Source organism: Tinamus guttatus, unplaced genomic scaffold (assembly GCF_059628265.1).
Source record: "Tinamus guttatus ecotype Peru unplaced genomic scaffold, ASM5962826v1 Tinamus_guttatus_pri_ptg000291l, whole genome shotgun sequence".
In the NCBI taxonomy this organism is placed as follows: Eukaryota; Metazoa; Chordata; class Aves; order Tinamiformes; family Tinamidae; genus Tinamus; species Tinamus guttatus.
This window is the reverse complement of record NW_028288825.1, coordinates 630,136-654,543: the sequence shown is the minus strand read 5'-3', so window position 1 is coordinate 654,543 and position 24,408 is coordinate 630,136. Positions and strand designations below refer to the sequence as shown.

At 44.9% G+C, this 24,408-nt stretch overlaps 1 protein-coding gene across 1 annotated transcript in view; it reads right to left on the bottom strand.

The window, feature by feature from the left end:
- Nucleotides 1-24,408, bottom strand: part of SDK1 (sidekick cell adhesion molecule 1) — a 350,062-nt gene that overhangs the window by 22,771 nt on the left and 302,883 nt on the right. The window contains exons 33-38 of the mRNA XM_088527753.1: nucleotides 20,855-20,990; nucleotides 19,011-19,070; nucleotides 16,972-17,073; nucleotides 2,768-2,883; nucleotides 1,153-1,339; nucleotides 93-230 (exon numbers count right to left, since the gene is read on the bottom strand). Coding sequence (XP_088383879.1) covers nucleotides 93-230; nucleotides 1,153-1,339; nucleotides 2,768-2,883; nucleotides 16,972-17,073; nucleotides 19,011-19,070; nucleotides 20,855-20,990 — 739 coding nt within the window. The remainder of the gene's footprint in view (nucleotides 1-92; nucleotides 231-1,152; nucleotides 1,340-2,767; nucleotides 2,884-16,971; nucleotides 17,074-19,010; nucleotides 19,071-20,854; nucleotides 20,991-24,408) is intronic.

Here is a 24,408-nt window from a genome sequence, read left to right as displayed (position 1 = left end):
AGAGCAAGTAAAAAATTGGGTAGAGGTAAAAGACATGACAGTGGTTTTCTATCATTTCCCCATGAATATGTATGATCTTAAGCCTTTCTTACCCTGGACTGGTGCCAAAGGCTCATAGACTACTCGATAGCCCTGCAGGACTCCATTTGCTGCTGTTGGCTCGCCCCAAGACACGTTGAGTGTCGTGCAAGTGATTTCGGAGAACGCCAAGAAGCTGGGAGCACTGGGTGCTGAAAGGATCACAAACATTTTCAACGCCAGCGGAAACAGTCAATCTGATATACATATAAATTATAAAACATTGTGTTTTGCCCAGCATAAAACTAAAGGAAACAAGCTGAGAAAGGGATTTATCAGTTGTATCAAAACTTCTTGTAATCAATCAGAAAAACAGCCTAGGAAAAGCAGCCACTCAACTGCAAAACTAATCCCAAAAGCAAGCGAGGAGATATGACCTACAATGAAAAAAACCCTCGCAGAGACATTGATTTGGGCCTTTGTTCTCTACCTAGCTGCTGAATTTCAAAAAACCTAGGAGGAGTTTGATATGCTGGAAATCCATGGTCATCTTTAGGGGAAATAGGCTGCAGATGCTGACATTTCTCAAGATTAAATTCCTTAGAAAACCAGCTAAAAGGCAGGGCTCAAAACCAGAAGGGCACTAAGCAAGCCCACAGCCCAAGTGCACATTTTCTCTTCAAACCCAGCAATGACAGCACTTCCCTTCACTGCACCTTGTGTGCTCCCCCCGGGATCAGCGTCCAACACGGCGACAGCTCATTCCGACTGCGTGGCTGCCACGGCTTAAAGAACTCGGGAGTTATAAAAAGTCTCATACTTCTCATATGACTGTCTGGAGTATTTCCAGGCACTGGAGATCAGTTCCTGCTGATTTTCAGATGTGACGGGAGAGACCAGACTAGACCTACATTTTCATCCTAGATGAGCTTGTGAAAAGATCTTTAATTTGCCCAGTCTGATCTAGTTTTTATAGTACCGTTGATTTTCACCCTCAAATTCCTTCCCCAAATGTGATTTTTTTTTCCACCTAGACCACTACAGCATAATGTCCTATCTGAAAACTATCTTCAAAACCCTGTGTCTCCTCCTGTCCCATTTTCCTCCATCCCTGCCCAAAGCAGGTGCTCCTACCAGCCTGAAATGTCCTGCCCTGCGAGGGGCTGCTCCTCGGGCCGTCCCCGGCTGCGTTGAAAGCAGAAATGCAGACCAGGTAGCGCGTGTGGCTGGTCAGGTTTTTGAGCCGGACTGTTGTCTCTGGGAGGAAAAGGACCTTCACTTTCTCCGTGTCGTTTTGGATGTCGCTCTCCCAGTAATAAATCTGTAAGAACAGAGAGATGCTTAAGTATATCGCATATTACCTTACAACCTGAGTAGTGAGGGCTGCAGAAGACGATCAGGAAGATGATGCATCTTGTTTTGGATTCCTCTGTTAGGTGGAACATTAAGACTTTTCACCTTGTGCCCAAACTTTATTCCTCCTTTGGCAAATTCCCCTGAGCACAGTGACAGGGTGGCTGAGCATATCATTCAAAAACAGAGCACAGATTGAAGGATATGGCCTAATCAGAGCAGATAGCAACTTCCAGAGTTTGGTAATGAGAGGTCAGTTTTTAAATTCTCCCTAAAATGTTAGCTATCTGTCAGCACTGTCACCCTGACATGCTGTATCCATAATTCACTTCTGCATGGACAAAACAGTTTCACCATTTGTGTTCACAGGATAGCCAAGCCAAGCCTCTTACTGCCTCCTGAAAGAGAGGATAAAGATTCTTCCTAAAGTTCCTTGAAGTACCTTTTTTTTTTCTTCTTTTTTCTCCCAGTGCCTTACATAATTTTAACCCTGATGCCATAAAATTAGGCTTCAGAGAAGATGATTCCAAAAGAAAACGCGGTGCCAGCCCTACTTATTGGGCAGCCTGGCACTGAGAGCATTACAGCAGGCCAAAGCAAGCCAGAAAGTTGAGGGAATGAGCCAAGGCAAGAGTCTACCTTGGCTCTACAAGCCAAGCTGTTAGAGCCATCTATATACATATGAAAGGAGAAGTACATGAATTGATATATAAGGTTGCTTGTCGCTGCCAAGAAAGGATGCCAGATTGTTCACACTGGCTTGGCTTTTCTTCACTTATGGACCTAAATTCATGGAGAGAGGCAGAGCCAGGCGCTGAACCCAAGCCAACTTCCAGTGTTTGTAGATTTGCCCATTTCCATTCTCTGAGGGTCCACTCTCATACCGGAGAGACTAAACAACATGCCTCTGCAACATGCTCATCCCCCAGAAACCAACTGCAATTAATACTATGATTTAATTTTATTAAAGTTAAGGGAAGCAAACAATTCTTCTTTCTAGTCTGGAGAAAGTTCTGCTTTTCCTGATAGCTTGTAACATTCAATAGTTAGAAAGCTCAGCTGATTTTCTTGTAATTTTCAATACATTTCTTGCCCCAGCTCCTCTATGTCACCTGCTTTTTGGAGCAGACATTATCTGCACGAACAGGGCTCCCACCACTCTCTATATGCCCTGTTTCTCCGTCCTCTCCTTCTCTGCAAACAGTAAACCATTCTCTTTTTCCTTATTATTTTTCTCTACACCATTCACTGTTTCTTTTGGTTTGGGGACAAAGTGCCATTTCCCTACTGCTTTAATTTGTGGTACACATTGAGGGTAGTTGTCGTTGGAGCTATCGCACAAGTAATAGCAAAAGCCAAGAAAGACAAATGGAACTAGTAGAAATAGAAGCATTGCCTTGTAGCCCTGTATGTTCCCGTTTTGGCTGTCGGCAGGAGGGGGGTCCCAGGTGAGCTCCAGCTGACTTGCAGAAAGGGAGTTGACTTGGACGTTCTGTGGAGCCATCGCTGGTGCTAGAGAGAAAAACAAAAAAGACAGAAAAATCAATATGAACAAGCAGAACTAGCTCATATCCAGGTTACAATTTTCTGCTTGTGAAATGACCCAGGCCAGACTCTCTTTATGCCACAAATGAGTTAAGTTACCTATGCCCTGACGTTACCTATATCACTGGGAAGGCTCAGGCATAAACCCACAGCGCGCACGGGTGGAGGATCAACGAGCTGGGCTCTGTCTCACCCTAAGTCAGACACTCAATAAGCCCAGCAGCTTTGGCTGGGGGCAAGAGAAAGACAAGAGAGGGGGAAATTATTACTTCTCATTATACATTATTTCTATTATACAGAAGAAAGTCATTATTTTGTGGTAACGTTCGGCAGTGATGTTGTCTTCCTGAACATTCAACTCATGAAACTCCTGTGTGACCCAGGGCAACACTGGCTGCCCCTCGCCACTGTCTGCCTGGCCCTTCCACTCGGTTGCAAGGCTTGGCAATGGGCCCTTTGCACCACTCCAACAATTATGGCCAAATATACCTCTTAAAATCACCTCCAGAACAGGTCAGATGCAAATCAAGTCAGCTAATATTTTGCATAAAACAAAAGGGCTTTTAGTTTGACATTTGTTAGCTCTCATTTCATTACGCTTCAGGTATACACACTGGACCTGCTTGGCTCACGATGGCATTTCTCCTCCTTTGCATTGCCCGGTATTAGAAAACTCATCTTTCCCTTCCTTGGAGTGCACCTGGGTCACTCTGTCTTTCTCTTTTGTCCCGATCCAACTCGGTGCAGGTGCATTTTCCTCCCCAGTGACAAGCGAGGACGCTTGCTTTTCAGCCCTGCTGTCTCTGCCTCGGGCAGATCCTCCCAGAACAGCACGTGCTGCCTGAGGAATGGCTGCTGAAGCACAAAGTCCTGCTCCAAGTCCAGAAGCAGAGAAGGAAAGGCCAAGCAGAGACACGTTTCTCCTTTCCCACAGTTCCTGCTGCCACAGCTTTTGCCCAAAACGCCCCAGAAAGCTGCTGCTTTTCCCTGTGCCCACTTACAGGCCATAAATAGAAGTGATAAAACATCCACTCCTCGAGTAAGATAGCCCCGGTTATCTGTCCCTCTGGAGACTTCTTTCTTTAGCAAGAATGACCTTCATAAGTCACACTTTTCCACCAATACTCCCTCCCCCCAGAGTTATAAAATAAAATAGTAATTAACACCCACTCAGCCTGACACCAACTATTTATTTTGTTCTAACTGTGTGGTTTCCATATTATCACTGCCCACCCTGCCGTTAATGGAAATGTTAATAACCAGCGCCAGGTTGTTGTGACAGATGCTTGGGCTCATTATCAGAAATTCTTATTTACCGCTCCATTAAACGACAGAATCGCACAAAAAAACAATTCAATCAAAACTAACTGGAGGAATTTTAACAGCCACATTAATAATCCAAAACATAAATAAAGTTAATGTCTTCTGCATGTTTGCCATCGGCAACTCTATTGCAAAATTATTGTTCTACAATTAAAATGTGAAAGGCAAAATTGAAAATAGCCATTATCCTAGCGCTGGCTAAAACTATTTGTTATTTTGGTATTTTGAGTTTCCTCCTGGGCTTCCTCCGAGGTGACAGAGACGGCAGCACTGTCCGTGTCTCCGTGTCTGTGACCGGGGCAATACAGAGCTGCTCTGTGGAGGGCTGAGAACCTCCTGCTTCCCAGACTTCCCCGGCGCACATCGGAGTGTGCAGCCAAGCTGCTCATGCAGCCTGAACCCAAAAACGCAGCTCGGCGACTTGCAGACAGCAACGTGCTCGGGGAAAGGGGAATACGTCCGACCACGGAGCAAAACGGGTCACTTTAGCAATGTGTTTTCTTCCCAGGTAGCGACACCACGCTCTGCCCTGAGCTGCCAGCTTTGGAGAACTCTCAATCCCCAGGTCTGAAGCACCATCCACGACAGCGTTCTGCTTCGAACTCCATCTGTCAGCCTAGAAAAACACTTCAGAGCTGCAACCATGGGCAAGAGCTGGTGCAGCTGCACTCGCCACCCTCTCTGCATCCCCTCCTGCAGCCCACGAAGGTTACAAACTGCCGGCCATCACTCTCCACAGACACCTTTGCTGCTGGAGCTGCACTTTTACTGTCACCGTGCTGGCAAATTTGACAGGAGGAAGCAAACAAACAAAAAAAGACAGAGTGAAAAAAAATAAGCCATTTCTCCTCGCTACCCCAGAGCTTCGGTGACATGCAAATTGCGTTTGGTTTCGTGCCCTGCGAGTCTGTCCCTCTCCTCAGCTTTCAAAGGCTGGTGTGTCCCTCCCCTGATAAGCAGGGATTTCGTGTTGACAGCAAGGGACAGCAGAAAAGTGCTGCTTGCGCTTGATGCTGCTCTGTGCAGGCAGTACGTTACAGTAAGGGTGAAATGAAATACTTCAAAAGACAGAAATACATCCCTACAGACTCTACCTGTTTGAAACCCATAGCCATTCACCGAATGCACGGGCAGCCTGTACCAATAAAAGCAAATAGACTTTAAAGGTGAATTTAAAAGCTTTTTGCCCCCTAGAAATGCTGTTCGAGCCTTCTGAGCTCTGAATTTTTTCATGGCTGTTGATATCGCTAATACATAAAAAGCAGGGTTAAAGCTGCATACCCCACACTGCTTTAGGTGTTAGTGACATTATCAACTACAGCAGGAGTGACACAGACCCCGGGGGTTCAAACTCAACTCTTGGCAGGTAAAAGGCATTTCATTTTCCCCGAAAAAGTGTATGCATTCATCATGCCTAAGTCTGTCCATGCGTCCCGCATTGACATCTCATACCAATATTTGCAAACATTTCTTATCACATTTCAATTCTCCTTTAAGGCTGTCTCCTTGAAATTCTCTCTCTGCCAAAAAACATGGAGAAAAGCCTGAGCAGACTGTACAGTACCATAATTAGGAAAAAACAACAACATTGGATTGGGATGATGTTGGCAGGATTGCACAAAGACAACAAATCTACCTGCAAGCACAACAAGAGGGAGAGTCAACATGTACTCCTGAATAAAATCACACCAAATCACACCCAAATCCGCATTTAAACATATCGCTGCCCTGGTTTTCAGCCGCGCTGAACAGCCTCTGCTCATGCTGCAGCCAAATGGAGCTTGCAAATGCCCATAACCTTTAGAAGAAAAAGTGCCTAAAATCCCCGGAGGGCAGCCGGCACCAGGGCTCCTCGGATCACGGAGACCTCTCCCTAGTTTTTCCTGGGATATTTGCTCCCTGGGCTCTGTGGCGCTGACAACTTTTCATCACGGCAGAGCTATGGTCGGGCCTCCATCCCTTTTCTTAGTGACAGTTGCTACGATGCTGTGTAGCACAGGTAGGCTGCAAATCCTTGTGATTCCTCGTCTAAACTTAATGTTTTTATGAAATATTCCTTGCTGGTGTTATGTGTGCTCAAATTTCCGGGCAGCAGTCTCCTATGTTTTGGTTTTTGTTCCCCCCCCCCCCCCAAAATTATGCTAGGAAATGTAGAGAGAAGCGAGGGGCAAGATGCTCAAGCCATTTAAACAAACATGCAGACAAAAACGAAGAGGTGGCTGCCATGGACGAGACTGAAGATTTGCTGTGCATCAGCTTGATCCCATGGTTTCCAACTATCCAAGCAGATTTCTGTTTTGTAAAGACATCTGATCCTTTTCTATCTAGCAAGCATTTTCGCCCCCAGTTCATCAAAGCACCGTTTTGTGAACATGCCTGCTTTTATTCCCTAGTAATCAATATATTTGCATTTTGGTGTGAGCACCTAGAGGCCAGAATCTCATTGCACAATGTACTGCATAAACACAGAACAAAGAGACAGCTCCAGGCCTAAAAGAGCCTCTGATCTGTAGGCTATGCACTATAACGGAGAGGTGGGCGCTGCATGTTCCAGCGCATGTACCTAGTCACTGAGGACAAGAGGGAAGACACAGCAATATCCAGCTTCGCTTGTGCTCACAGTTCAAACCTGCATGCACAGCTCTCCCAAAGTTTACATCCTGGCACACATGGTCATGGAAAAACAGAATTGGAAAAGATTTGGGGAGGGAGCATGCAAGCCAGACTCCTGCATCACCCCAGGCCCTGCTCTGCTGGGAAGATCTTAGTGTGCTCTTGATCTTGGACCTCTTTCCAGATCCTCTTCATTGTCCCTAAGCAAACTCTGCCAGCGGAACCCTATCTGCGCTCGTAAAATTTCATCTAAGGTCATGTTTTTTTCCTAATGCTTTTTCTTTTCTGCATTTTAAGCTCTGTCCCTCCAGTGGACATGGAGAACTGACTGTTCCCTCATGCTCTGCAGCAGCTGCCCACAAGTTATGGCACAAATAAACAACAGTTAAGTGGATCATAAAAAAACAACCACAAAAACACTGATTAGCAGGGTGGGCCAAACAAAAACAAAGAGTTTTTTTTTTTTAATATTGGCTCAAAGAAGAAATGCAAGGATGGTATTTTCCATGGATGAACAAAGAGGTTTCTCTGCAGTCATTTACAGTCACTCCATGGAGGAAAAGCTGCAGGAGAGGAAAATGTTCCATCTTTATTGGCCATGTCCTTACAGGGTCTGTGAAAGGGAGGTGGGAGGAACGGGCTCCGACTCGGTGCAGCAATACCTCTGGATGCCATCAGGAATGCTGTGTGAACTACGCTGATTAATTCAATAACAATTAGTGATTGTGCTCCAAAAACAGCTACTGTGAAGCAGCCTTCTGCTGTGACAAAGCAGTGCAAACTATATTTAGAACAGAAAAGATGCTTCCCACAAACATTTTAGCTGTTTTAAGGTAGGATACATTTTTTTTTTCCTAAGTAATGCTCTTTTTGATAGATGCCTCCTACAAGGGGAGCTAAAACAGCTGCAAAATATGAGTTTTAGGGGGAAAACATCATTCTTCAGAGGAAAAATCTATGCATTGACTTATACCAAGGCACAGATCAGGGTAAGAGAGCTTGAAGCATTCTCTAGTCTAAAAGCAAGCACAGACAATGACACAAGGACACCTTGAGCAGCACCTCTTACCCTCCCAAACACCGAGGAAGAGGGAGCACAGCGCAGCCCGGGTCAAAATGGAAAAACAGATCACATCTTGGTGGAAAAAAAGGAGGCACGAGCAGGAAAAAGTTGACAGATTCGGATTCACCATGCAGCAGAAAAACATTGAAATGAAACAAGGACTCGAAATGGAGCATCCTTTCCATGGCCCAGACTCCAGGAGGTTATTTGCCAGAGCCATTTTTCCCAACCGAAGAGGCAATCGTGTTGCGAGGAACCCTCTGCAGATGTGACTTATGAAGCAGCTTTATAAAACAGTGAGTCGAGCAGAAGCAACTTGCATTCACTCCTTCACCTTCACTCCCAGCCTTGGTGAAAACACTCCTGCTGCAATTACCAATCTTTGAATGCGAGTTTTGGGTATCTCCATGCATAATCCAGGAGTTTCAGGGGGTTGGTATAATCCAGACACCGAAGTGGCATCAGGTTTGCACTGCAGTGCCTACCAGCCAGGCTGGGCTAGAGCAAAACAGTCGCTGCCTGCAAGCACAACCCGGGCGCTTTGTCCCTGCAGGAGCCTGTGGCCCTGCTTAGCCAGCGAAGACCTTAACCAGACTACTACTTTTGGACAGGGAGACTGTCCATCAAGTGCTTGGCAACGTCCTGCTCAAAAGAGATGCCCGTAAAAAACAGCCTGATCATCGGAAAGGAGGCACAGGTGGTCAAAGTAGGAGGGGAAAATGAGAACAGGAGCTTTTTGATTTCTCTGTTTCTTATGTGGGGACAAGGACGTACTCCCACTTGGGCAGCAGTCCATCGGCAGCGGAGCTGAACCCATGTCAAAGTTGGGCAACTGAGAGCCCTGTAGGCTCTGGGCAGGACAGGATCTCCCCTCTAGGAGGTAGCGAGGCTCTTTGGGGGTGCAGGAGGATGGCAAGGAACCACGGAGCGCCCGCTCCTCCGTTCCTGCTTGCGCCGGGAGGAGCGGGAGCAGCGCCGCGGGGGAAGGCGCCGCTCGCGTTCCCTGCAAACAGCCCAGCCGCTGGGCTGGGCCGGGATTTCCTACTTGGGCCCATCTCCCCAGGCACCGTGGCTCCCACGGCTCCTCCTCCTCAATTTATAGCCTTGTTCCTCTCATTATAACTTGCTAGTCCCCCCCTCCACTATCATAATATCACAGTGTCAGCAGCCAAAAGCACCCACTTAATGCTCACTAACAATAACAGCAGCAGCTACTGTAGCCTGTACGAGCACCGACAGTTCCTTACACTCCACTAAACCCAGGAGACACGGATCGGATAATGAGGGTGAACCTCCTCTGGATTTGCCATATACCAGAAGTTAAAACCCATATGAAAAAAAAAGTCACATTGAGCAGGTGAGGTCTGCCACTGTGATAACCTTTCCCTGTGGCTTTTGAAGCGAGTCAGGCAGTCTATCCCCACGAGGGATTAATTTAGGATTTACAAATTGCCACAGCCAAGGAAGCCTGAGAGCCTACAGAGGACTGATCTTGTGGTCCTGCAAAAACGTACATCTTCTAGATTCTGAATGAGAAATCCTTGTTTATATTTTAATCACAGGTTTCATGAGTTCTGTTCCTCACCGTGGTCCTGTACCCTGATGCCATCCTGCATGTCTGGGCTGCTGCAGAAGAATTTTAGAATATTGGTAATTTATACTTTCATAAAAAACGGTAATGCTTTCCACTTCCTGGCTGATGTTGGACACAGCAGGCAGGTACAGGAAAGAAAAACAACTGTGTTTCTCAGTTTTCTCTCAAAGCCGTACAGGGAAGTTGAGGCCCAGATGAAAATCCTCACAAGCTTTTGCTCTCGTAACCCAGGAGGAACAAATACAAGCAGAGCAGGACAGTACAAGCAGCGGGATCAGAAAGCCAGCTGCCAATATAACCCTTCAGTCAAAAATACTCAAGCTCCAGTCTGTGGCTGCTGAAATATGAGTTAGCAGCCAGAGGCCTTCTCACTTCTTTACCAGAGTAATTTATGGCCCATTTTACTTTAATAGTGATCACTCACGTATTTTATAAAGGAAGGTGAATTCCTGGGGGTTTAATGGAGTTGCTCTGCCGTTGGTTGGGGAAGGCTCTGCACACACCATTGCCCCGTGTCCCTCTGCATCCCATGCACGGGTGTCCCTGCACCGAGCTCTTCCCAGGCCGTCCAGCCTCGCTGCAGAGCTGCCAATAGCCAATTTGTCCCCGTGCTCCCACCGCTGCTGCATCCAAGACAGGAGCTCGGCTGATAAATCCAAGGACAGACAGTATTTCCACCCAGGGCTCGAGGTGGTGCTGAAAACCAACGTGGAATTGCTTTTGCAAGAAGGAAGTTCATCACCTGGGCAAGTCTTGCACAGCAATCACACTTGGATGGCACCCGCGCTAACGGGAAGAGTCGAGGAGATAAGCGAGCCCAGCTGATCACAAACCGATTAGATTTTTGCATGGACAAAAACATCTTTCTTATGCTGAGACGTGATAAAAAGAGGCAATTAAACCAGAGCTAAACAGGAGCTGGTGCACTGCATAAAGCATTGCGTTCTACCAAGGACTGCTTATGGCCCAATATTAACAACTTAATGAGCCGTTAATGAGGCACACATTCAGCTTTTACTTGCAGCATGAAAACATTGCAAGACATTTTAGGGAGCTTCCGGACTGTCAATGGAAAATTCAAGATGTCAAATCTATGTCTCAATCGGGACACTACATTCCAGTGCATTCTCTTAAAATTCCTCTTCCTCTATGGTAGAATAACTTGCTTTGACAGCAATACGACTCGCACTTAGACTTTGCCTCCTTCTGTCTTGACATTAGATTTCAGTCTCCAGAGAGCTGCAGGGATGTCTTTTTGACATGTTGACATTAAGGACACTTCTTCCACAGGCTCACACTGGCATGGTTACATCCTGCCTTACTATTATAACATCAGCTTTGGAGCTAATTTACCAAATCGGGAGGTTTAATTATGAAAGCCTTCGTGCTCATCTATAAACTGATTCAGAGTCCAAAGCTACTCCTAGAAAAAGGAGCCAGTTTGTGAATAATAAACTAAGGTTGATGCCGAGAACTCATATTCGTAATTCCCCAGCAGCACAGCTCCACTAGCAACAAGCAGTGACTAATGCTCTAATGTAGGCACACTTTTGTTGTTATTTTTTACTGTCCTGTCAGAGCCCTGCTGGATTAGATAAGGCAGCTGACTGCTATCTATACTGCCATTACCACCAGTGGAGCTGCACTGATGGGAACAACAAATCCAATTTGGGCTTGCTGTAGACAAGCCCCAAGTGAAAACCAAGAATAGAGCAACTCTGGATGAGCTTAAAGCCCACCAAGAAGTCCTGACACGATCTAGCCAGTAGCTGATGCTGCTTTCAGAAACGTAAGGCTGTTGGTTATGATCATAATGATTACCAGTAATGCAAGAGAAACTGGAAATCAGTTTCTTTCCCAGCCCAAGCAGGAAATGTCTCTTTTTTCACCCCCCATTTTTCCGACCTTTTTCCTTCCTTGCTCTGCTCCCATCTTACTCTGCTCTTTGGGAGTGTGCAGAGCTCTTTGCAGCGTTGGAGAACGTGGCCTGGACCTCCAACTCTGAGCGCAGCTGAGAGCCTCTCCTTGCTTTGGAAGAAAGGTGCTGGAAACAGGGTGAAAAGCAGCCACCACGGCCAGGAAGTCCCCATCAAGGTAAAGGCAACTCCCAGCTGAAGCTGATGCTGGAACAACTTCAGCCATAAAGGCAAGGAAAAAAGGGAGATCACCGTTTCAAACATGGTCTGCTATCCCCACCAAGCAGCTTTTTTTTTTTTTTCCTGATGCCCAGATGTCAATTAATTACTACGCAAAACCCTCTTCAGATTTCAAAGCCTTGGTGCTTCCAGAGCACCAAGGAAGGTGAGGCCGTTTGTTTCAAGCCCAAACAAACTCAACCAATCATTTAGTATCTTTACTACGCTACTTTCCACCAGCTCCCAGCCCGCGCACTCTTGTTTATCGAGCGAAGATACTGTGAGTGGCCTGACAGGTTTCAGAGTGCTGCCGTGCAGCGTGGCCAAGATAATCTCCCCTTCCCTTGGCCAGCGGAACCGGGGATGGAGAGGCCCAAGCAGCTCCGCTAGCAGCGCCAGCAGCACCGCGCTCCCTATCTGCACACGCAGCCGGGCGCGGAGAGGCACCGCACATGTGTCCCCAGCAGATAGGGGAAAACAGCCACGGGGGGCACAGGAGACTGGCTGAAGCTGCCAGCTCTAATGTGTTGAAATGTTGTCATTCCTCTTGTAGGCTGTTAACAAGAAGGCATGGGGGACTTCTCTGCATGGCATCTTCTTAGCTACTCTGTGGGTGGAGAAGCTGAGGAAGCTTCTATGTTATGAAAGAAAGGGGTGTCCGAGGTGGTGCCAAGGGTCTCTTTCTCCAGAAAGCAACCTAGCAAGGGCAGATGATACCACGGAGGAATACATGAAAACATGAGGCCTGCAGAAAGAGATGAAAACAGTGAAGGACAAAGCAGCCTCCTTCTCCACTGCCAACCTTCTCTGGCATCAGCAGGAGACATCAAGAGGCATTACCTGAGCCCAAATAGCCAGCTAAGAGGAGACAAGAGAGCTTTGCTAGAAGCAGCTCATAAAGGGAAGCCACAGGAGTCAAGTCTTTGCCTCCATGCAAGGCTGCTACCTGCTCCTTATTCCTCAGCAGGACTTCTTCTTCCTCAGGCAGGTTTCCAGCCTCATGCTTTGTTATCTCCTTCCCACTTCTGCATTGCTATTTTTGATCTTGGAGCTTTCCAGGCGGGTTCTACTCTGCCTGCAAAATGCTGGAGACGCCCAGGCAGCTCCGAGCACTCCTGATGTGCCTGGCAGAGCAGAGCCTCCCACCCAACCTGCAGATGCAGGCGAATGGGCTGCTGCTGGCAAAAGAGAAGGGCTTGGGAAGTCCAGGGACACCTACGGTACAGCAGGCAGGAGGGCAGATGAAAATAATTGCAGAAAAGAGTGAAAACAGATCCCTGTTTGCTTTGGCTTCTGTAAGCTTTGCACTAGGGAATAAATTCAAGTTTTTTCAAGAGGAAAGGAGAAGAGAGGAAAGATCGTCCCTCTGTCCCACTCCTGCTGCCGTCTCACCTACGGTTTTGCTTTGATGAGAGAGAGGCCAGCAGGAATTCTGCTTTTCCAAAAGCTGATATTAGCATCCAGCATGGCATTTCAGTGCAGGACTTCTAAGGAATGGATCTCGGTATCCTTGCTCTTTACTGCTTCCCTTCCCTTTAGAGTAGCTGCCCTGAGAGATTATTATTAAAAAGAACAAAATAATAATAAAAAACACCTTCAGCCTCACCGGTTCTTGTGAATTCTGAAGGTCACCAATGTCACTATCAGTTATCATGCTGCCCATCACTCCCCTCTTCATGCAAATGGATTTATCACCTGCTAAGGCAAGTGTCTCTGGGAGAACTTCCCCCACTCTGCTACCTCCTCTCCCCATACACACGCTCTCCTCCAGCAGCAGCTGCAAGAAATTACCAATTCCATTATTTTTCATCCAAAACAGCTTTGCAGTAGACGGGAGAAGCACTGGAGGCTGCAGGCTCGTTAGCACAGGATTTGTATTACCGCCTTCCATTTTATTCACCTTCCGAAATTAGGTGAAGCATGTCTGCCCCAAACCTGTGATTTCTGTTTAATTAAAATGCAGGTAGTGGAGTCTCCCGAACGCCGGAGCCAACCACATGATCACGTAATGACAGCGACCACGTAAAATAATGTGCTCGACATAGTAGAGCCTCTAACGGAGTCCTGATTCCAGCCAAGCCGAACGGCACCTCTGGCAGCAGCTGGATTTCGGAGCCGGATGAGTATCAGTATCCCGGCCTCACTGCACGCTCCCTGCCTTTCCAATCAAAGCCGCATTCCCTGACAGCTCAACTGTTAAATGAATTAACAAGGCGAGTGGAGGGCTTGCCAAAGGGGCCGCGACTCCCTGCTTAATTTCTGCAAGTGGCAGCTCTCAATTTTTCTCTCGTTTGTCAGGGGATGTGCAGGGCTCGCTAACGAGCAGGGCAGAGCCATAGCTGGATCGAAACGGGTGACGTCGCAGGGATCTTCTGCTCTGCCGAGGAGCAGGTGGGGAGATAACCCTGGCTCAGAACTCCAAAAAAGTCCCGGAATGGGGAATAATTGTTATCCGTATCAGTGGGGTTGCAAGCACCCAGGCAGAACGCCAAGCAGAGCCTTCATGGGGCACTTGGATCTTGCTTAACACCACCCGCAGCAAAGAGAAACCCCCCAACTTGCACCCAGCCCCTTCCCTCCCCAAGGAGATGGGGAAGCAGATGTTGTTGGTGCCTGGTAAGTTGTCTGCGAGGTCCCTTGGGGTCTCAAAATCTCTCCCTGTCCCTTGGCCAAAGGATTGCAGAGCATCAAGCACCACCCAGGAGGACATGGCATGGAGACAGCCAAGGTGTTTCTCAGGATCTCAGAGAAACAACCTGCTCTGGGTCCTTTTGTTCAATTTGCAAAACAGCCCAAAGATCGTTTTTAATGCTGTATTCTTTAAGATCTGTCCAGGAGCTCCACTGCCCACTTAAGCTTTTACTTTATTTTATTTTTTAAATCCAGTTACAATGATAGGAAAAGCTTCAAGTCTGACAAGAGAGAAAGGAAGCTTTGCAGATATTCCTCCCTTTGCACAGTTGATCTTGCTACACCACACGCAGAAGCTGGGTGTTGCTGTGTCCTCCTGTGCAGAGCACCCAGCTGTGACTGTTTTACTGTCCCCTGCACTGCAGGAGCCAGCACCCACCTGGACCCTCTGGGTCCCGCCTGCAAAGAGCGCATTGCCCAAGGGCACACACAGAATATTCTCTTTTACGGCTGAGGAAGCTCTTCAGACCTACCAGAATTACAACCTCTCCAGCAGAACGAAACACCTTTTAACACTACTCTGAAGTGACTTATCTGGGCGCCTTCAGACCCAGAACCTGTCCCCTTCAGTCATCTTGTGTTCAGCGATACTTTTTCCTAGCAGAGTCATGTTGTCCACATTCCTGCTTATTCAGAAGGTTTTCTCTACTTTTTACAGGAGTGTCCCATTGACAAAGCTAAACAGACCCATTTTTTTCAAGCTTGCTGCTTAACTGCCTTTGCCATGGGTAAGAACATCAAGGAAACAGTAACAAAATAATTTGTATTTCCACAGCATGTTTGAACTCAAAGGTGCCACAAATTAATCAAAAACCTTAAATTAGAATACAGCTCCGATTGCTTTCCTCATGGTCTAAAACACAGCCAGTTCCGGAGGTGGAAACAGCAGTTGTATAACAAAGCAAAATAACCTCACACAAGTGTGAAAATCTGCAGGAAGATCCTACATTCATCTTCTCTGCAGCATGAATCTGGATTGCCATAGCCAAGGTTAAATCTATGATTTCTAAAAGAACGCTCTAAATCACGCCACAACTTGAGAAATGCCAGCCCTGACCACTGAGGAAAGAATCCCTCCCAGATATCCCGAGTTTTCTCCCAAGTCTACTCCCTTCCATTCCCCTGCTCCTTGTCTGAATTATGATAGGGAAGATTTGGGCTGTGGGGTTTAAAGACATGAACTAACAACATTTTCTTGTTTCCCCAGTTGAATTTATTTGCTCTGTGTATGTATATAAATGTCTTGGCTGGCTCCATTTGCAGCAGGGAGATATTCAGTTCTGAAACAAAAACGCATTTTGAAAGCAGATACAGTTGGGTCCGCTTGGGTTTTCTTTGCAGTTGTTACAGGAAGAAGTTGGAGCAGTAGCAAACGAGAAAAAAATGTAAATATTGCCAACTGTTCCTCAAGAATTGTGCTGCTCTGTTTAATTTATGACTTTTTCAGAAAAAAATAGCAAATGCTACACCATGAAAAGCTGAAACAGAGTTTAAAAAGATGTGCTCTTCCTAGTTTAGAGCAACAGGTTATACAATGAATACTAATAAAATGAATTAGGACTGAGTTTGAAAACAAACTTCAAATTTGAGCCTCAAGATAGAAGAACAAAAGGGCAAGCAGATTTGTTCAGGTCAGTGGAGTGATCAGCAGGAGGTTTCTGTGGCCAGTCTTATTTTAAGCTCTAGAAGAACTTGCTATACACATTGGTACTACAACTAACAAATATTTCAGCACCAGCCTGTCAACAGTTGGGACCACCATAAATACGGCAGAAGGTGTCGTGGCTGCCAGGAAGACATCAGCTATTCTGATCCTGTGCTTCTCAACAAGCTACTGAGCACAGAGCTGGCTCCAGGCTATGCAGGCTCTGCAAAATCACCTGTCTCACAAAGCATCCAGAGAGGCACCTTGCTAACCGCCTTCTCCTGACTTCTGCCTCCAGCTTTCTGATACAGGGACTTTAAACTGATCAGCAAACTTCATAAATACAACCTGGATTCATGCACTAGGTCTACAGTAAATAATAGCAAGAACAGTGCTCCAGCAGCCTAGCAACTTTGGAGGAGAGGCTGGGTGTAGCATATAAGAGTCTGCATTTTCTTGAGAGTACTGCCAAATGATTTGTGGGTTCAAAACTAACATTAAACTGAACACAATGTCATCTTGACTTCCATAGCATAAAAATATAGCAAGATGTGATGCATAGACACTGTCTCTGCTCAAAGAACTATAAAATAAAAGAACCAGCCTTCCAAGTCTCCCTTGTTTTTTAGCTTTGTTTCTTTTCCCTTGTGGCTTTCCTATGCTCCACTTTTTACTTTACTTTAACTCGAGTCAATTTTCCCCTCAAGCTAATTTGGTATGAGCAGTCATCTTCCTGAAACTGCAAAAATATTTTCTCTTCTTTCTTTTAAATGCACTCCCTTCACATATTCCCAGCTTGTAGACGGGCTGGCTTTCAAGCAGCAAGAGACTCCCAGTACCAACTAACCTCTTCCACAAGAAGACACTACAAAAAGCAGTTAAGGATCGTGACTCTTGGGAGATTTTTCAAACCAGACCTTTTCCAATACCTGAAGAATATTAAAACATGGTGGTACTTTTAGAAAAATCAATCCATTTTCCTTCTACCTACCTGCTTCGCCCACAAACACTTCCACTGGTGTGCTGGTAGGGCTCTCACCAATTACATTATATGCCGTCATTAAAACTTCGTATCTTTTGTATTTCTTCAGCTCTGAAAATGCAAATAATTAAATTTAAAACATTTTAATGCAGACACTTTTTAGACTTCATTCCCTCTTTATCACCAAACTTCTCTGTCATTCAGTACAGTATTACAACAGTGCACCAGTGCAATGGCTAAGTACTTTCACCCTTCCCTAATTCACACATCACAGCAGGGTTTGCACAATTACAAGAAATCTTTGCAATGAAATGCCCAGATTTTCTACCAGTTCCTCGCTGTGTTGTTCCTCTAAGGGGGACAATTCCTGATGGGTAACTAGCAACAGGAACATTTCTGGGTCATTCTTGATGGCAGAAAAAGGAAGAACTTCCCTCTTAATGTTCAACACGTGGATTCATTTTGTTCTCTACTGGTAGGAAGCAGCGTAGCTTCAGGCCTTTCCTTTGCCTAGAGACTTTCAACCTGAGAGCCATCTAGCAACTGCAGTGCTCGAGAGCCTCTCTGCTGAAGCTGGTGCAGAGGATGTGCAGGAGGGAGTCGCAGTCCCCTCTGAAGCACTGCACGCATATCTTGCTCCCTCAAAGTGACCACAGTTTAAACATCACTCACAAGGAGAAAGGAGAATTTGAAATCTGGACTCCTTTTGGCCACCAGGCATCCAATTTCTTTGCTGGCATATAGAAAACCGCACAGACAGATGAGATGAGAAAGTGAAAGCAGCATGAAAAAAAGCAAGAAAACCCTATGGTATTCGGGTAATTAATAGATGCAAGGAGGGGTGGAGTAGAATCATATCAACGTCATTAGGGGAGGCCACAGCTGAGCAGCTTCAGGATTTGCATTTGCAGGATGAAAGAATCAATTCTAACAGAAATATTTATCATCTAAAATATTTAACAGTGAAATTATAGTACGAGAGAGATCAATAATAGAAATTGCTTTATGTAAATCAGCATTGAATTTATTTAGGCATGCATGGGCAGGGGTCTAAATTTCTCCCTTTGCCAATAATTTTCTCATCTATCTATGAATCACATTGTGCCCTTAATTCTGTGGCTGACAGCATGTCATTGGTTTGGTAAGGTTCAGTAAACCTGGCCATACTGGTCCTTCTGGATTCAGTTTTGTGGAAGGGTTTACAATCGTTCTGCTCATACAGCTGACAGAATCCAGCAGCATTCCCTGGGCTCAGGTACACAGCAGATGATATCTGATCCATCACTAATTCTTTGCCAGCCCATAAATAAAACAATTATATAATGCATGATACAGACTTCTTGATTGGGATTACAGCACTGGACAACTTGTACAGAGAAACTTTAATTTGCTGCCGTCAAAAGCCACAAGGGAGATTTCAGTGCCAACTCAATGTGGAAGAAAATGGAACATCTGAGAGTTCATGCATGCAATTTCAGTTGGGACAGGGCTTCATTTTTTTAGCCCATCACAATCTGTAACTCAAAAGCCTTGGGCAAAACCTATCTAGTGAACCATCATCACCACAAAGCAACTTGCCTTTTAACTCTGTCGAATGCTATTTTATTCATTTCCAATTGAAAACACTTCTGGAGATGCATATAAATTCATTGGGCCCTCTCTAAACTGGCCTCATACTCACGGAACGCCGGGGCATCCTAATGTTCGCATCATAGGACTAATGATGTGACCCAACTAAACTCAGTCAGACTGTGAAATATGAAGGAAGCAAATCAGAAGTCATTTAGCGTCAGTAATACTGGTACGGTAGAGTCAATAAGGCTTCACCTTCCCAGCAGCCATATTTCTACAAGTTACCTACTTACATCATCAATGTCTTTTTGACGTAGGAAAAGCAAAGGTTTAAAGAAAAGAGTGGAACTCAAGGAAGCAGAATCATTAATCTGAGCTGATTTCTGCTAGATCCACTGAGAAGAACCATATGAGTTTGCCTATCGTGTAATTCAAACCATTACAAAGACTCTTATCTAAAGGCACTGTGCACTTACGTGTCAATTCATACGTCGTTAATGCAGAGCTGCTGTTCACTGTCTTGAAGCTGCTTTGGGCTATTCAGGGTAAGCAAAGCAGAAAGCTTGTTACGGTGCAAGGAAATCGTTATTGCAAATGATGTACAGCAGAGACAGAGGCAAATGATGCAGCACACACATACACAGTCGGAGCTTTAGGACTATACCTTGAAGGGCAATAAAATCACATCACTCTCTCGTAACACATCAAAAGCATCTCACTCACACAGGGTTGTTTCATTTCCTCCTCAAACAGAAAATCTCACAAATACACAACACAGGGAAGTGTTCTGATTCCTAGATTAAATAGAACAAATAAGTGAAAAGGAATTTTCTAGGGGGAAACTCTTGACACTGTGCTACGTTCTTCTCAACATGAATTTCAAATGTGTAAAGATCTTCAACACAGGCCACAAAGAGTGAACATGTAAAATAGGACGGGATCTGCTTCTTTAAACGTATGTTAAATTTCCCACGGTTTCCCTTTTAGCATTCAATATGCCTGCTGTGAATGAATGGTAATAATATGCTAAGCTGTGCAAAACAGCAGGTCATTGTGGAAGAGAGGTGTACTGAGGTGAGAATTGTCATATTACCAGGAGAGAAGAGGGAAATTTTTCTTAAAATAGTTCTGTCTACACCTCTTTCTCTCTGGCTCCCCAGAGAAGTGCAGAAAGGTATTTTCTACTATATCACTACCAGGCTGCAGGGCCAGCCAAGAAAAAGGAGGAGAGGGGACTGGTAGGAATTCCAGCATCCTCTCCTGTAGAGCTAGAGAGTATCCCGAGTCACTACATACACACACCAACATCTATAGGACCTCCCCATTCCTACTTAGGCCTCGCTGGAAGTCTGTACATTCCCAGAACTCTCATTTGGGCCTGATGATGTAAATGAGAGCAGGTTAAGATGCTCACATTATATTTTAAACATCCACTTTTATTTTTCCACTCAGAATCACTTTTTTTTTTTTTTGTAGAATCTAGTTTTTTTTGCATGTGAAATCCAGATAACTCAAAGATATTCACACTGTCTTCCTCAGCCATACTCTGCCATTCTCTATTATTCTGAATATTCCACTGATGTCAGGCAGGACAAAAGCTGGTCCCTCTGTGAGCACGTCTCACTGCTGGGCTCTGCCAGGCTCCTGCTGAGTCTCACATCTGTCTCCCAGCATCCTATTCTTTCCTTTGATTTTCTTCCTAGTCTTTGACTCAAAAAAACTTTTCATTTTTCTATTAGGTGTCTCCCACTCCACCTTCTTGCCACGTGGGCCAAAACCCCAGTGACTGACATGGCAAATAAGCACCTCAAACCTCTTTTTGAAGCTCATTTTTTGCTATTTTCTTCCAAAATAACAACAAACACTTTTTAAAGCTCTATTTAAAATTTCTCTTCAACTGATTTCTGATATTGCAAAAATAAAACCAAAACATCCATTAGGAAAACTATTACAGAAGAGTGGAAAAGAAAACGCATGCCAGCTGATGCAAACACAGCCTTCTCTTTTTTGTCTGGAGGCAGAACAAACCAGGGCAACCAGGAGACAGAGGGAGCAGAAAGCAGGAACTCAGGGGACACTTGGAGGACACACTGTCACTTTAAGCACACTGCCATAGATCAGAGAGCATCATTATGAGTGATGCTGATCAAAGTTATTAGCATTTTTCAGCATCTTCACCCTGATTGTGGAAAAGCTGACTTAAACACAGCAGTCTCAGATAAATATCTGGGTCCTTTCCGTGGCTATAAGGGCACTTATTGGCCAATACACTGATGAATTAGCATTCTGTGACACCACAGGGTCCCAAACACAGGCTTACGTGTGAGCTCTGCTCGTAAAGCTGAAGGGTTCTTGATGGTTTTGGATTCTGCTCCAGACCCAGTGTCATAATCCAGCTCTCGATAGTAGATCCGGTAGCCCAACAACAAGCCATTTAGACTCTCGACCTTTGGTGGCTGAAAAAAGTTCACATAAAGAATGTGCTTGTTAACACGTGCATTGCAACAACCCTCCAACAGAGCAGAGAGAAGGTTAGATGGACTCTTGACATAGGCCCTATGCAAAAGCATGAAGTTCTCCTGTAAATACAGACATTATTAATCTACAGGGTCGAAGCCTGTATAATTTGAAAAACATGAGTTACAGGCAACTGATGCTTTCACTCAGCTGTGGCAGCTATAAAAGGCTCTTTACTTAGAAGTCCGCAGCTGACATGCTTCACCAGGACACAAGCTCCTTTCCTTCCTGGTCCACAGAACCTTGTGTGCAATAAAAAATATAGCAATGTGTGTTGCTGGCAACTAACAGTGGATTAGTAAACAGGTATTCTGCTTCTTCCAAGAAAACAACAAATATATATATATATATTTTGTCACAGACATTAAAAAAAAACCTTGTTCTTTAGTGGCTCTTTTCCTTGGGGAGTCTTGTTTGTACAGCATTCTTCATTTGGCATTATTTTACTGGAAGACTGATGAGAAGCTGAGAATTGGTATATTCTGCCTTTGATTAGGAAGATAAAAATAGGTGTTGTGGCAATAGGAAAACTTGTATATAAGATACTGACATGAGTTTTTATTTGGCTGAGTAAAATACCCCTCCTTCATTCCATAGGTCACTCAAATCCTTCTACAGCAGAGAGGAATCTGGCACACGAGTCAGAAGGGCGCGATGGCTCTTGTCGTGTCACCGCCTGGGCCATCAGAGGATGGGATCCACTTACAACACTCATTCCGACCGACTCCTGCTCTGAAGGTGCCTGCCCCGCTATGGACAGGACTCAAAGGACTTCTCTCAAGCCTCCCTCTTGCAGAAAGGCTGGACGGAGTCTCTTCTGAACCCAAATACTGCAGATCTTATACCCACCAGAAATGCTTTAGAGAGGAGTCACAGTATGATGGGCTACAGCCTAGTGGGGATGATCAGTCTTGTAGGATAACCCCGATTTTCTTCATGACAGTTTGGAGCCGGTCAGTACGTATAACTGTGGGGTTGTCTCAAATACTTGTGTTTTTTTGTTTGCTTGTTTTGTTTTCTGGAACACACTGTAACTCAGCAGTCGCTCACATCGTCTTTTAGACACAGAGGTATAATCAGAGCTACCCATTTGTTCTACTGAGAGGAGATTTTTGTCTGAACAGCTTGCTGAAATAAGCCAAGCAAAAGGATTCTTGATGTTTGGGAAAAGAAATGTCTTTCAAGAGTCAAATGCAGGCTAAAAACTGCAGAGACGAAAAGATGCCCTAAGCCATTTATCTTCTAAAGATCCTTGTACTGAAACTTAAGGAGCTGAAAGGATAAATGAGAAGGATTTTAATGATGATCTTGCCTTTAATCTGGAAAGATCCTTAGGTGTCTTGAGAACCTTACTAAGGAAAAACCTTTGTCCATCATTAAAAAATTAACCACTGGTGTGAAATACTGTTACAAGATAAGGTAATACCATATGTAAAATTTTAATGAAAAAAAGTAAGAATATTAAAACAGGAAAGGAGGCAGATACCTGGTAACAATGAAGCACTGCTATGAGAAGCGACAAGAGACTTCCATTACCATCACACCAAGAGGAAAGGGAGGAACATCCTCTCCTATTGCTAAGGATGCCTCTCTGAGCAAGAACAGAAACAACTAAGGTGGTTTATGGAAACCAAATGAACAGCGTGTGCTAGAGAGAGGAAGTGCAGTATTGGAAAACCACACAGAACACTACCACGAGAAGAAACAGAAACTGCTCCTGCAAAAAGCCTGCTTCTTTTTCCATTGTCCCGTCTGCAGTCTGCTGAAAGCCTCCAAAGAGTCTCCAGATCTTGTTGCACTTGCTCCGTGCGGCCGGAGAGCCTCAGCCAGCGTCTGTACCACATTCATTACGTTGCTCCGTTCTTTGGAGAAGCTCTGACCGCCTTTCAGTGTTATTTAGCATTTGCACTAGAGGATTCCATAGGAACACAAGATTGTGAAGGCCCTTGAGAACCACCAGGCCCGGCCCCTCCTGACTGCAGGACACTACCTCTTAAAATCCTTTTCACGGACAGAGGAAGCTCCATCAGGAAACAAGCCACTTTTCCTGCTTCCCGGTACGGCTGTTGGAAAGCTGTTCCAAACTTCACCACTTGGGTGGTTAGAAACCTTCATTTAATTTCTAATCTAAATAATTCATAGCTAGTTTATAACCATTTGTTTCTGCGCTAACATTGTCTTTTCGTTTAAATTGTTCTTCTCCCTATAGGGTGTTTACTCCCCTGATGTATTTTAAAAAGAGCAATCATATCCCCTCTCAGACTTCGTTTTACAAGGAAAATAAATCAACCTCTTGTACAACAGCCTTTCCTAGTCACAGATTGGAACCCCCTGTGTGAGGGACTGAACAAATAGACCAAAAAAACCTGACAGCCTTCTCCTTGTCTGGCTGATGATACAATCGCTCATGCAGCAGCTCAGAGGACTGTTCTCCTCTGCAGGATAGGGAAGATGAGATATTATTTACTGGCAATTACAAGTATATCAATCACAACCTCTTTTTTTTTTTTTTCTTCCCTCCAATCCTCTGGTTTCCTCCGTTGTTCTCTATATGACACTGAGGTTGCTTTAGCTCTATGTCCTAGCGGAGAAGGACTCTGCAGCAGGGCAATATCACTGCCCCTCTGCCCTAAAAGGGAGGAATTGTAACGCAAAGAATGAGGATGGTTTCCCCCTAGATAGGGAAAAAGGAGGGATCGTCCTACCACAAATATATCCTGTGTACATCCCTGCAGAGGAGGAGAGAGGCTGTAAAAAAGCAAAGCTTGTCTGGCACAGAAGAAAACTTCACAATGAGAAAATACTGTGAACGTTAATTAGATTTATATATCAGGTTGGACCTAAGTTAATTATTACCTAGAAGGAAGGCACTCCTGTAAAGATTAAATGTCTTTTCCTATTTCACTTTTTAATTGGTGAAGGTGTAACACAGCATTTAAAAACAAAAGATCATTTTTCTGGACGAAAACTTGGAGATGGAATATCCTACTGAATCTTAAAAGGAAAACACTACTGAAGAACTAAGAAAGAGACTCCATACTCTGCCATAGACCGAACTAACAGGTACAGCTTAATCCCTCATTGCAGAAACACACAGATTTGATGATAGCAAGCATGGGATTTTTTAAGCCTTCATGTGATTCTCTATTTTTCCCCTCCTTAAAATGCAGGACAGGGAAACTCTGAAAATAAATGACTTGAAATCTGTCTTGCTCCTTGCCATGGACATGACAATTCTTTCCTGAAAAGTGTACTGTGGTGAAAAGTCAAGTCTTCTCCCCTCCCTATCTGTCTTTCATGGACAAAATTCTGCTTTTGATGTAATGGATTATTTAGGACTTTGTATTTATATAGAGA